At 43.0% G+C, this 14,851-nt stretch overlaps 1 protein-coding gene across 2 annotated transcripts in view; it reads right to left on the bottom strand.

Annotated features, from left to right (window-relative positions):
* Positions 1-14,851, bottom strand: part of LOC135522138 (aromatic-L-amino-acid decarboxylase-like) — a 35,638-nt gene that overhangs the window by 11,536 nt on the left and 9,251 nt on the right. For both annotated transcript variants that reach the window (XM_064948137.1, XM_064948138.1), the window contains exons 4-6: positions 14,190-14,309; positions 5,208-5,342; positions 2,292-2,441 (exon numbers count right to left, since the gene is read on the bottom strand). In XM_064948137.1, the coding sequence (XP_064804209.1) occupies positions 2,292-2,441; positions 5,208-5,342; positions 14,190-14,309 (405 nt within the window). The remainder of the gene's footprint in view (positions 1-2,291; positions 2,442-5,207; positions 5,343-14,189; positions 14,310-14,851) is intronic.

Genomic DNA, 14,851 nt, shown 5'->3' with positions numbered 1-14,851 from the left:
ATTTGGACTTTGATATAGCTTTCCAAGTATTAGTATCCATATTATAAGTTCAACATTTGCAAAACAACCAGTTTTCATAACTTCATAACTCTGAATATCCTTATAATTTTTGTCCAAAATGAAAAGGCATGCTGTCGTACAAGGTTAGTAGCTACATTTTACAACATATACATGGATAATCCCATAAAGCCTAGCTCATTGGATATCTATCTAACTTTGTTTGACCCTGATTGGTGCTTATTTGACAAAGATACAGTCGTTCAAGTGATGGCCGCCCACGTCATCGGCGTGCCAAGAAGGCATCGCTCTCTGACCAAATTTGTCCTATGTCCTATAGGATATACTACACCCCTAATGAAATAGTGAAGTCTTGTTACCTTCTAGGATCTCTGCGGAATAGATATGAACGTGATTTGACTCGTTGAAACAACGTTTAGGTTGAGGTTTTCACAAATTCCTTTCTTTGCAAATTGAACGAGTGGAAATACAAAATCGATCGCTTGCTATATGGACCTTTTTACAATATGAAAAATGATTTTATTTAACAAAACAACACTTCATGTTATCTCTGGGACCATTTGGATGATAAATCAGAGCAAGATTTCAGAATGTAAATACACATTTCACCTTCAGAGATGAATTTATCAATCCTATTGCGGTGAAAAATATGTTTTGTTGTTAGGAGCACTCCTCAAACAATAGCATGGCATTTTTTCAAAGTAATAGCTACTGTAAATTGGACAGTGCCGTTATATTAACAAGAATTTAAGCTTTCAGCCGATATAAGACATTTGTTGTTTCTCTACAATCTGCGATCTTGACATAACGCGCTGCATGATTTACAACTGTCCCATTGACTGGAACGCTGATTGAGTTGGAGCTTAAATGTATTTTATTTTTACAGGGACAGTGCACATTAATCAATGTTTCAGTAAAAGTGCCGGTTTTAGCCAGCCGGCTATTTTTCAACCGCAGTCCCTGGGCAGGTTATTAAAAACAATTACAATATAGACAATCATTGAGCAGTGAGCACACAGAGCAACATAGGACAAGCAAGACGTAGCATACAGACAGAGCAACATAGAACAAAAAGCCGCAAGACAAAATTCATAAAAGCAACAAAGTGTTTCCACACCTCACAAGCTACAGACAACAGACAGCCTGGAAAGCGGCAATACACAGCTAGGGATTATGTTCACAAATGTGATTGACCATTAGCCATGTATTCATGCATTTTGTGAAAGTGTGATATGTGGTGCAGTTATGTGTGTCTGATGGCAGTGTATTCCAGACATGGGAAGCTCTCACAGAGAAAGCGGATTTACTAAAGGTGCTTTTCCTTAAGGGAACTATACAGTCACCTCTCATGGCAGACCTTGTGGATCTGCTGCCATATGTTTGGGTTTTCTGTTTAACAAAAATACTGAGTAGAGGGGGAGCCAGGTCATTTAGGATCTTGAATACAAGACATGCGTCAGTGTATTGTACAAGATTTTCCCAACTCAGGAGCTCGTGCTTTCTGAGGATGTAACGGTGATGATGGCTATTGGGCTTCCTATCAAGCACTTTGAGAGCCTGTTTGTAGACAGACTGAATATGTTTTAATGTTGTACAGCAAGCTTGGGCCCAACTAGTCAAGCAGTATGTTAAGTGGGGGAGTATCATAGATTTGAAGTACAATTTTGCTACCTCTGTAGTCAAACAATTTCGTATAAATCGGAAATTAGCTAGCTGGAATTTGGTTATTTGAATTACCTTTTTCACATGCTTTTTAATAGAGAGGTTGGAATCAAGTATGATGCCAAGGTACTTAAAATTAGATACCACCTGGAGCTTCTCCCCTGACACATAGACATCTGGCTCAGTAGCATCTGTTGCCCTCTTTGTGAAGAACATGCAAACAGTTTTTTTCACATTGAGATGCAAACACGAGTCACTGAGCCACTTTGTAACCTGGACCATTACAGTAGTGAGTTCTTGTGCAGCTTGTTGTTTGCTCATTTGAACTTCAGACCCAGTACAAACAGAAGGCAGATCATTAATGTACAGGCTGAACAGGAGGAGCCCCAGTATTGACCCATGGGGTACGGCCACATCATAGCCAAGAGTGGGCGACAGCTCATTGCTCCCTCTGACACACTGAGTTCTGCCTTCAAGGTATGATTTCATCCATCTCAAGGATCCTTAAGAAGTTTTTAATTTAAGGCAGCAAAATAGGAAATATGCCAAGGGGGTGAATACTTTCGCAAGCCACTGTACTGTAGAAGGGGATGAGTGTGTTCTGTTCTTACGTAGAAGGGGATGAGTCCTGCAGCCTTGTCTTCCTGTATCATTCTCCGGAGTGTCTCTCCCTGGACAGCGTACTTGTCTGACTGCTCCGTTGGAATCTTCTTCATCCTCACTCCGGCAATCATACCTGCTCGTTCCACCGAGCAGTGAGCCTGTTCAAAGAGAGTAGAGTTAACACAGGTGACTTCAAGATAGCCAACTATGTCACAACCCAAAAAGAGTAGATGATATACATGTAGAGCACTTCAAAAAATTGAACAACGTCAGACCAAAGAGAGTAGAGCTCCTAAGATAGCCAACAACATCACAAAGAGAGATAATGATTTTGGTGACTTAAAGACAGAAAACATCGTCACGGCAACCAGAATTAAGCAAGATTATAATAATAGGTTATTTTACATTATTCTAAATGATCATTCAATCTCGGCATATAGTACTCTAAATTTAGCCAAAGATGAAATAATGTTTGTAGTCCGTCCATCATGTAAGACGTTAAAGTACCAGTTGTACTGTGTAACATCACGGCTATTTTCCTCTTCCCCATAAAGGCCAGTGTTGTCCTAAGGGCAGAGCAATAATCTAATCCCATCCTGCTCAGGTCAACAGAGCAGAGCTAGCATGACTGTGCTGCCTGACAAACAGACCCATATCACAAGAAAGGCTTACCAAGAAAAACTTCCAAAATGACTAATTCAAGGCAGAAAGGAGTTGGAGAAAGCTACAAAAAAGCAGATGTATTTATTTTAGCTCACTTTACTTCATTGTACAGGATGTAAAAAGGGGATGTCTCCCTCAGAGTGACCTGACCATTGCACTGACCATTTATAGCCTAGTGGCCCATTGAAACAAAACAATATGGGGTCTCCCGAGTGGAGCAGCAGTCTAAGGCACTGCGCCATTTGGAGGTTTCGGCCGGTGGGGCTTTACTTGGCTCATCGTGCTTTAGTGACTCCTTGTGGCAGGCCAGGTGCCTGCGGGCTGACTTCAGTCACCAGTTCAACGGTGTTTCTTCTGACACATTGGTGTGGCCGGCTTCCAGGTTAAGCTGGTGGGTGTTAAGGAGCAAGGTTTGGCGGGTCATGTTTCGGAGGACACATGACTCCACCATCGCCTCTCGCGAGCCCATTGGGGAGTTGCAGCGATGAGACAAGATCAAATATTGGGGAGAAAAAGGGGGTAAAAAATATATATAAAAAAATAAATAATAATAATAATAAACACAACAATATGAAACAATTATGATGATAATATATTTCAAGGTAATTGGAAAATTATAGCACTAAATAATACTAATAATAATGTGCATTTGAGCATGTACAGTATGTGACATTTGTAGTGCTACAATTAATGAAGTTTGATTAACAAGACATTATTTATCTTATCATTTGTATTATTTCGTACTAGAATTTGCCATTTACCTTGAATCGTATTATCATTATTTGCCATTGTTGAGTCTCAATGGGCCACTAGGCTATAAATAAGTGCAATGGTCAGGTCACTGAAGGAGACGTCATCGTCCGGGCTCTGGCTGGGCCAATCAAGGACATTCAAAAACTTGTCACCAAGCCACTCCTCCGTTAGGAGTTGTTGCCCTGTTGGAAGGTGAACCTTCGCCCCCATCTGAGGTCCTGAGCGCTTTGGAGCAGGATTTCATCAAGGATCTCTCTGTACTTTGCTCTGTAAATCTTTCCCTCAATCCAGACTAGTCTCCCAGTCCCTGCCATTGAAAAACATTCCCACAGCATTTTGCTGCCACCACCATGCTTCACTGTAGGGATGGTATTGGCCAGGTGATGAGCAGTGCCTGGTTTCCTCCGCCAAAGGAGAATTCAAAGAGTTCAATCATGGTTTCATCAGACCAGAGAATCTTGTTTCTCATGGTCTGAGAGTCTTTAGGTGTTTTTTGGCAAACTCCAAGGGGGCTGTCTTGTACCTTTTACTGATGCGTGGCTTCCGTCTGTCCACTCTACCATAAACGCCTGATTGGTGGAGTGCTGCAGAGATGGTTGTCGTTCTGGAAGGTTCTTCCATCTCCACAGAGGAACTCTGGAGCTCTGTCAGAGTGACCATCGGGTTCTTGGTCACCTCCCTGACCTAGATCCTTCTCCCCTGATTGCTCAGTTTGGCTGGGTGGCCAGCTCAAGGAAGAGCTGTGGTTCCAAACGTCTTACATTTAAGAATGATCGAGGCCACAGTGTTCTTGGGGATTTTCAATGCTGCAGACATTTTTTGGTACCCTTCCCCAGATCTGTGCCTCGACACAATCCTGTCTCGGAGCTCTACAGACAATTAATTCGACCCCATGGCTAAGTGTTTGCTCTGACATGCACTGTCAACTGTTGGACTTTATATAGACAGGTGTGTGCCTTTCCAAATCATGTCCAATCAATTGAATTTACCACAGGTGAATTCCAATCAAGCTGAAGAAACCTCTCAACCTCTCAATTTAAAGTCTCATAGCAAAGGATCTGAATACTTATGTAAATAAGTTAAATGTTTTATATATATACTGTATATACACATTTGCAAACATTTCAAAAAATATGTTCTTGTGTTGTCATTATGGGTTATTATGTGTAGATTGATGAGAGAAACATTTTATTTAATCAATTTTAGAACAAGGCTTTACGTAACAAAATGTGGAAAAAGTGAGGGGGTCTGAATACTTTCCGAATGCAGTGTATATCATATTTTAAACAATAGATAAAGAGGAACTAATACCCAAAATTATAACGATAAAAAACAAACATTTGTTTATTATTTTGTGAATTATTCCTTCTTTATCTATTGGTTAATAACACACCTGCATTACGGTGGGTCTGATTGGGTTAAAGTGCTCTAAAGTGATCATCTAGTTTTGTGGCCTGTCCTGTTCAGGGTAGGAGTAGGATTAATAAGAGCAAGAGTAGAAACCTGACCTGGTCGGAGGAGTAGGCCACCAGTTTGGAGGTAATGCCAGTCTCTGGACGCTGTGGGTCACTGGCCAGGATCATTCTGACCGCCCTGGAGCGGGCAGCTAGGAGAGCCACCAGAGTCGCCTCACTGGCCGTACCCTTCAGAAAGACAGAGGAAAGTAAGTGGGGTGACTTTCAATGACTTCAGTCAAACCAGTAGGCCTTGCAACATGTACCTCATCTGGTGCCATAGGGAGGGTCAAGACAAACTGTCTTGGGATGTCTGGTTAGATCAGATACCCAGGGCAAAATGTTCTATAAAACACATACTTTACATGTAAAATCTGCTCCATACAAACCTGATGGTTTTCAAAGAACTCTTGTTCTTTGCTGAGGCTATTCATATGCACAGCCACTAAGCATCATTAATGCCTATTGAGTCAGCTTGTTGTGTTGTTAGAATATCCTTTGATCCTATCTGCTAGCCTGCCTGTTAACAATAATGTTCACACCTTAATGACTGAAAATAACTGATATGTCTCAGACACCCACAAGTCATTTGTTCAACTATTATTTCGGAAATTGTATGCGACACAACAAATGTTCAGATTGCAAATATCGAGCATGACTCCTGAACTAATGAAAATATCCATTTAGATCACCTAAATCAATCCATCCTGAGTTTTACAATGGTGTGAAGTGGCGCTCTGGCTGTGGTTTCAGGAAGGAGGCAGCCGATAAGGTGGCATGGTGTAAAACTCAGGATGAGGGTGTTTAGTCGATTAACAGGGAGTAAATAATAAAGCAGTCAAAAATATACACTAAAGCTGCGCTGTCAAATAACCTAAACCAGACCTTAATCATGCCTGCATGGGTCTCCCGAGTGGCGCAGCGGTCTAAGACATTTAATCTCAGTAAAAGAGGCATCACTACAGTCCTTGGTTTGAATCCAGTCTGTATTACATCCGGCAGTGATTGGGAGTTCGGCGCGCACAATTAGCCCAGCATTGTCCAGGTTCGGCTGGGGTAGGTCGAACCTAGTCGAACATTGTAAATAAGAATTTGTTCTTAACTGACTTGCATAGTTAAATAAAGGTTGCATACTGACCTTAACCCTGTCTAGTAGATGAATGACAGATATTAAATAGCAATCATTAATCAACATGTTTAATAAAAAGGGCCTACATGAACTCCAAATCATTATGACCATCTTCAGGTAATGCATTTGACATTACATACTGTAATTAGGCTATACACTTTTAAATAATATTGTAGAACCATGCCTAAAGCATTAAAAACCCAGGATACATGTTTCTCTCCCCAATGGTATTTAGCAACATTCCATTACCCAACACCACAAGATAATTGGCACTCCCGAACGCAGCTTCAGACCCCCAACCTGAGCATGGTCAAAAGGAACAAACAATTCACCTCTTCAAATTCAAGGATTAAAGTAATTGTCCAGTGAAAATCTCCCTTTTAAAAGTTCAGATTCTGTTAACTTATACCCAAATGGTGTTGACTCATCCTATACTTGTATTTGTGGCCAAAGCAGGAATTGGAGAAAAAAAACTCCACCTCAAACTTGTATCACAAAGAGACCGTTTAAAAATGCTTGCTATTTCCTCATAGAAGATGATATCATCCTCCTGAGAAGGATGAGCTGGCCAATCAAATCAAATGTTATTTATCACATGCGCCAGATACAACAGCTGTAGAAATGCTTACTTGTAATCCCTGTAATTATCTATGCATGTAATGACCATGCATAGATAATAAACAGAAAGTCAAAGAAGTGGGACAATGGGGGGCCGTCAATGCAAATAGTCCGAGTAGCCATTTGATTAGCTGTTCAGGGGTAGAAGCTGTTAAGAAGCCTTTTGGACCTAGACTTGCCGCTCCGGTACCGCTTGTGGTAGCAGAGAGATCAGTCTATGACGAGGATGGCTGGAGTCTTTGGCAATTTTTAGGGCCTTCCTCTGACAACGCCTGGTATAGAGATCCTGGTTGGCAGGAAGCTTGGCCCCAGTGATGCACTGGGCCATATGCACTACCCTCTGTAGTGCTTTGTGGTCGGAGGCCAAGCAGTTGCCATACCAGGTGGTGATGCAACCAGTAAGAATGCTCTTGATGGTGCAGCTGTAGAACATTTTGAGGATCTGAGGATCCATGCCAAATCTTTTCAGTCTCCTCAGGGAGAATAGGCATTGTCGTTTCCTCTTCACGACTGTCATGTTGTGTTTGGACCAAAGAAACTTGTTGGTGTTGTGGACAACAAGGAACTTGAAGCTCTCAACCTGCTCTCAATCCACTACATCCCCTTCGATGAGAATGGGGGTGTGCTCGGCCCTCCTTTTCCTTTAGTCCACAATCATCTCCTTTGTCTTGATCACGTTGAGAGAGAGGTTGTTATCACTGCCAGGCCTCCGACCTCCTCCCTATAGGCTGTCTCATCGTTGTCGGTTTCTGGGATAATGACCAGCCTTTCAAAACACTTCATGGCTACAGACATGAGTGCTACAGGTCAATAGTCATTTGGGCAGGTTACCTTGGTGTTCTTGGACACAGAGACTATGTTGGTCTGCTTGAAACATGTAGGTATTACAGACTCGGTTAGGGACAGGTTGAAAATGTCAGTGAAGACACTCGCCAGTTGGTCAGCGCATGCTCAGAGTGCACGTCCTGGTTATCCGTCTGGCACTGTGGCCTTGTAAATGTTGACCTGTTTAAAGGTCTTACTCACATGGGCTACGCAGAGTGTGGTCACATAGTCATCTGGAACAGTTGGTGCTCTCATGCATGCTTCAGTGTTGCTTTTCCCTCGAAGCGTACATGGATGTCATTAAGCCCATCTGGTAGGCCTGTGTCATTGGGCAGCTCGCAGCTGTGCTTCCCTTCGTAGTCCGTAATATTTTGCAAGCCCTGCCATATCCGATGAGCGTCGGAGCTGATGGAGCCCTCTCCTTGAAAGCGCCAGCTCTACCCTTTAGCTCAGTGCGGATGTTGCCTGTAATCCGTGGCTTCTGGTTGGGGTATGTACGTACGGTCATTGTGGGGACGACGTCATCGATGCACTTATTGATGAAGCCAGTGACTGATGTGGTGTACTCCTCAATGCCATCGGAAGAATCCTGGAACATATTATAGTCTGTGCTAGCAAAACAGTCCTGTAGCTTAGCATCTGCGTCATCTGACCCTACGTATTGAGTGAGTCACTGGTACTTCCTGCTTTAGTTTTAGCTTGTAAGCAGGAATCAGGAGGATAGAGTCATGGTCAGATTTGCCAAATGGAGGGCGAGGGAGAGCTTTGTACTCGTGTCTGTGTGTGGAGTAAAGGTGGTCTAGAGTTTTTTTCCTGGCTGGCACATCTAACATGCTGGTAGAAATGAGGTAAAACAGATTTAAGATTCCACACATTAAATTCCCCGGCTACTAGGAGCGCCGCCTCTGGATGAACATTTTCTTGTTTGCATATGGCCTTATACAGCTCATTGAGTGCAGTCTTAGTGCCAGCATCGGTTTGTGGTGGTATATAGACAGCTACAAAAAATAGATGAAACCTCTTTTGGTAAATACTGTGGTCGACTGCTTATCATGAGATAATCTACCTCAGACGAGCAAAACCTTGAGACTTCCTTAATATTATATTTTGTGCACCAGCTGTTATTGACAAATAAACACATACCGCCAGCCCGTCTTACTGGAGGCAGCTGTTCTATCTTGTCGATGCACAGAAAACCCAGCTAGCTGTATGTTATCCATGTCATCGTTCAGCCACGACTCAGTGAAACATAAGATATTACAGTTTTTACAGGACTCCACTCGCATTCATATTTTTAATGACCAGCATACACCCACACCCTTCTGTTGTTGGGGTATGCCGTCCATACCCTTCCAACACCTAAAAACAGATTTCTAACATACTTCATAAAAAATGTATGGAAGGAAAACTATTTCACTCATATTGTAATTAATTATAGGTCATATTACATATAAATCTGGAAACACTGTACCATTATGTTTGTCAATTTGCATCAATTCCATAAAGTAGAAATAGCGAACATTAACAAAACATGTGCACTTTGTAATGATAACTTTAATCAACAAATAGCATGATTAGAAATATAAAGAGCTAATATAATATTAGAAAATGGTTTTCTTGCTAAAAACCCAATGATGACTGTGTCCGACTAGAGGCTTTACTGATACCTGTGTAGCCTGAGCCTTGTTAGAGCAAGTCTAGAACACACACGTGCATGCCATAGCCAGGATAGATTGGGTTTCTTTCCATTCTTTTCATTTGCCAGTAATGAACAGCTCCGTCAGATAGTTGGGGAGGTTTCACATCATTAACTATACAGGCTATACAGAATAATGGCACTAGACATACTGCTCACCCTGGACCAGGTCCTAATCCCCGACACTGGGAAGAGAAAAAGACTGCGATATAGAGGCCAGGGTGCGGGTGCCCTGACAAAACTATGGCGGAGAGTAAATAAACCGTCTCTACCCTCTCTTCTATTGGCAAATGTACAATCAATGGAGAAGAAACGAGCTCCTTTCGAGACTATGGTGTATGTTTCTTGGTTAACAACAGATGATGCACGATCTTTAATATTAAAGAAGTGTCGCGGTTCTGCTCGCCTGGGTTAGAATACCTCATAATAAGCTGTAGACCATACTATTTACCAAGAGAGTTTTCATCTATATTTTTCGTAGCAGTGAGGACAGACGCTGGGATACGAAAAGCAAGTACAGGTAGTGAACATTGAATAAATAACCAACATAAAACAAACAAGGACAGTGTCTGGACAGGGGAAACATAACAATAATGCTGACAAGGGCATCAAACTGAGGAGCAGACAGATATTGGAGGGGCAATCAACAAAGTAATGGAGTCCAGGTGAGTCCAAAGAAGTGCTGATGCGCGTAACGATTGTGACAGATGTGTGTAATGACAGGCAGCCTGGCACCCTCGAGCCCCAGGGAGGAGGAGCGGGAGCAGGCATGACAGGACCCCCCCCAGGGGCACCACCCGGCGTCTCACCTGGGGGAGCCTGACGGGCCAGCCGAGACATGGGAGCCAGACAAGCCGGCTGAGGCATGGGAGCCCGATGAGCAGGCTGAGGCATGTGAGCCCGATGAGCCGGCTGAAGCATAGGAGCCCGAAGAGCCGACTGAGACATGATGTGGGGTGTGAGAGCCTGCCGAGCCTACCGAGGCAAGGAAACGTCTTGAGCCAGATAAGGTGTGGAAGACTGACCAGCCAGCTGAGGCACCACCGGATCCTTTGGCAGCGGCACCCGGACCCGATGTCACCAACCAAAACAACAACAAAAAACTACCTGATGCTTCCAATATTGGTGTCAGCATTCTGTGAGGACAGACGCTGAGAGACGAGAAGCAAGTACAGAGAGTGAACATTTAATAAATAACTGACATAAAACAAACAATGACAGTGTCTGAACAGGGGAAAATTACGACAATAATGCTGGATTAAACTGAGGAGCAGACAGATATAGGAGGGGCAATCAACAAAGTAATGGAGTCCGGGTGAGTCCAGAGAAGCGCTGATGCGCGTAATGAGGGTGACAAGTGTGCATAATGATGGGCAGCTTGGTGCACTCGGTCGCCAGGGAGGGGGAGCGGGAGCAGTCATGACAGTAGCTGTCCATTTATCACCACACACCAATGCTGGCACTAAGACCGCACTCAACAAACTGTATAGGGCCATTAGCAAACAAGAAAATGCTCATCCAGAGGCGCCGGCTCTTAGTGGCCGGTGATTTTTATGCAGGAAAACTCAAGTTCATCTTACCTAATTTCTACCAGCATGTCACCTGTGCAATTAGAGGTGAAAAAACTCTAGATCACCTTTGCTCCACACACAGAGACACATACAAAGCTCTCCCTCACCCTCCATTTGGCAAGTCTGACCATCATTTTATTATCCTGATTCCTGCTTACAAGCAAAAACTCAAACAGGAAATACCAGTGAAGCGCTCAATATGGAAGTGGACCGATGAAGCAGATGCTATGCTACAGGACTGTTGTGCTAGCACCGACTGGAATGTGTTCCGGGACTCATCCGATGGCATTGAGGAGTTTACCACATCAATCACCGGCATCATTAATAAGTGCATTGACAAAAATGTTTCCACAGTGAAGACCGATTTTGCAGGTTTTCCTACTTACAAAGCATGTAGAGGTCTGTAATTCTTATCATAGGTACATTTCAACTGTGAGAGACGGAATCTAATACAAGAGAGGTCAGAGAACCACACTCAATGTCAGCAAGACAAAGGAGCTGATCGTGGACTACAGGAAACGGCCCCATTCACATCGACAGGGCAGTAGTAGAGCGGGTCGGAGCTTCAAGTACCTCGGTGTCCACATCCCTAAGGATCTATCATGGTTCAAACACCATCACAGTCGTGACGAGAAAGTTGAAAAGATTTGTCATGGATCCTCCATTTTTTTATATAGCTACACCATTGAGAGCATCTTGACTGGCTGCATCACTGCTTGGTATGGCCACTGCTTGGCATCCGACCACAAGACGCTACAGAGGGTAGTGCGTATGTCCCAGTACTTGTGCCGAGCTCCCTGCCATCCAAGACCTCTATACCAGTTGGTGTCAGAGGAAAGGCCCTAAAAATTGTCAAAGACTCCAGCCACCCAAGTTACAGACTGTTCTCTCTGCTACCGCATGGCAAGCGGTACCGATGCACCAAGTCTGGAACCAACAGGACCCTGAACAGATTCTACCCCCAAGCTATAAATAGTTATTTAAATAGTTAACAAAATAACTACCCAAACTATCTGCACTAACCTTTGCTGCTACTGTTTACTGTCTGTCACTTTATTCCTAATTATACATATTTTATTCAATTACCTTGCATCCCTGCACATTGACTCACTACTGGTACTCATTGTACAGTATATAGCCAACTTATCGTTTCTCATTGTTGTCAACGGAATTTCATATATGTGTACATCAATTAAAATCACTCAGTCTATTTATAAGAATTTGTAAGATTCTTATTTGCATAAAATAGACAAGAGACCAGTCTTATTGTCACATTCTGACCTTAGTTCCTTTGTTTTTGTCTGTGTTATAGTATGGTCAGGGCGTGAGTTGGGGTGGGCAGTCTGTTTGTTTTTCTATGTTGGTTTTTGAGTTTGGCTTAGTATGGTTCTCAATCAGAGGCAGCTGTCAATTGTTGTCCCTGATTGAGAATCATACTTAGGTAGCCTGGGTTTCACTTTTGGTTTGTGGGTGTTTGTTTCCGTGTGGGTGTTTGTTTCCGTGTGGGTGTTTGTTTCCGTGTGGGTGTTTGTTTCCGTGTGGGTGTTTGTTTCCGTGTGGGTGTTTGTTTCCGTGTGGGTGTTTGTTTCCGTGTGAGTGTTTGTTTCCGTGTGAGTGTTTGTTGCCACACGGTACTGTTTCGGTTTCGTTCATTTCACATTTATTGTTTTGTAGTGTTCAGTTTATGTCTTTAAATAAACGTTATGGACACTTACCACGCTGAGCTTTGGTCTGATCCTTCTTCCACCTCTGAATGCCGTTACACTTATCAAAAGTAGATCATAGTATTTATTCTCAGAGCGCGCTCCCATTGAACCACGAACAACAGTTTATATACAAAATATGACGTCATAGGTTATAAAATATCATTTCTCCTATCGACCAGGACAAAGCAGGTTCAAAAGTTTATTCCAACCTCCTCGCGCACTCACACCTCAAGATTAACTTCTGAAGTCTCACCATTATCTATCACTATTCAGCAGACAGTTCCAGATAACGAAAACCTAGGGAATGCTCTTGCTGCCTTATCTAAACGCCCCAGAGTTCATAGTTGAGTCGGTTCAACCATAGGTTAACGATCCTTTTTGCTTACTCAAAACCCACAACCCATTCCTCACCAACCTAGTTGGTATGGTGTTTATGTTTAATTACTCCTTGTTCATGCTACATAATCCCTTCCTTATGAACTAATAATATTAATCAGATATTGTAAAACAGGGTAGAGTTTAATTAGTTATAGTTCTATTTAAATGTAGATATTGTTTAGACATTATTCATAAAATTCCTATCAATTGTATATCTATTATTACGTGCTTTATTTTTCAATTATTTCTCTATTTTCTTTCTCTCTACATTGTTGGGAATGACCCGTAAGTAAGCATTCCGCTGTTAGTTCACACATGTTATTTACGAAGCATATGACGAATACAATTTGATATGATTTGACAGTATTATAATTTCACTCGCAATCATGAACGCAAATCTCACTCATTAGCTTCTGTTTTAATAAAACTGCTCCTAAATGCATCTCATACTCTTTCAAATGCTCCTCGCAACATGGTGCATCATGTGAGATGGCGACTTGTCACAGCTCTCATTCGGCTGGCAATAAGTGAGGAGGCCTATTTGTTGCCATAGTGAAGTGCACTTAAAACCCCAGCCATAAACAAAACACCCCTAGGATGAGCCATGCTCCTCGATTGCTTCAATAGAGGGCCAGCCTCTCTCTCTCTGCAGTATCCACAACAGTAAATGAACGCTGAACGCTTCACCACACGAAATAAGTACACACACACACACACACACACAAGCCCATCTTTGGCTGACATATTGAAAAGGCAATTTCCTGCTGTTTATTTGGTGTTGTGAGGTGAAAAATAACAAAAAATATATATTACAGACAAATTGCTGGCAGCAACAGAATCGAGAGCAGTCAATTGCTTTCCCTATTTTCCTAACATCTGCATTGTTTTTAAAGGCAAAGTGGCAGGGACTGTAAATATGCTATTGACCCTACTGTGAATGCCATATGTTCTGTACTTGGCTGTCCTTACTTTGAATCTGACTATGACAAACATCCCATTTAATTGAGTAATTAATGTATTTGAAAGTACACTGTTGAAATGCAGCAATACAACTGTGTAAATAAAACCAATGCATTGTCTAACCACAAAAAATGGTGGGTAGTTTTACCATACCTGGATGACGCCTCCTCCTTGTCCGTGTGTCCCGGCGATGAAGTCCTCTGGCAGCTTGAGCATCTTCCCCAGCCAGTCCATCATGACTGTCTCCAGCTCTGTACATGCAGGGCTGGCAGCCTACAGTAACATTGGGTTAGAGACAGGGTCAACACACAGATCTGTACATGCCGGGCTGGCAGCCTACAGTAACATGGGGTTTGAGACAGGGTAAACACACAGATCTGTACATGCCGGGCTGGCAGCCTACAGTAACATGGGGTTTGAGACAGGGTCAACACACAGATCTGTACATGCCGGGCTGGCAGCCTACAGTAACATGGGGTTAGAGACAGGGTCAACACACAGATCTGTACATGCCGGGCTGGCAGCCTACAGTAACATGGGGTTAGAGATAGGGTCAACACACAGATCTGTACATGCCGGGCTGGCAGCCTACAGTAACATTGGGTTAGAGACAGGGTCAACACACAGCTATGTACATGCCGGGCTGGCAGCCTACAGTAACATGGGGTTAGAGACAGGGTCAACACACAGATCTGTACATGCCAGGCTGGCAGCCTACAGTAACATTGTGTTAGAGACAGGGTCAACACACAGATCTGTACATGCCGGGCTGGCAGCCTACAGTAACATGGGGTTAGAGACAGGGTCAACACACA

Source organism: Oncorhynchus masou, chromosome 30 (assembly GCF_036934945.1).
Source record: "Oncorhynchus masou masou isolate Uvic2021 chromosome 30, UVic_Omas_1.1, whole genome shotgun sequence".
Lineage (NCBI taxonomy): Eukaryota > Metazoa > Chordata > Actinopteri > Salmoniformes > Salmonidae > Oncorhynchus > Oncorhynchus masou.
The sequence above is the reverse complement of the archived record's forward strand: the minus strand, read 5'-3'. Positions and strand labels throughout refer to the sequence as shown.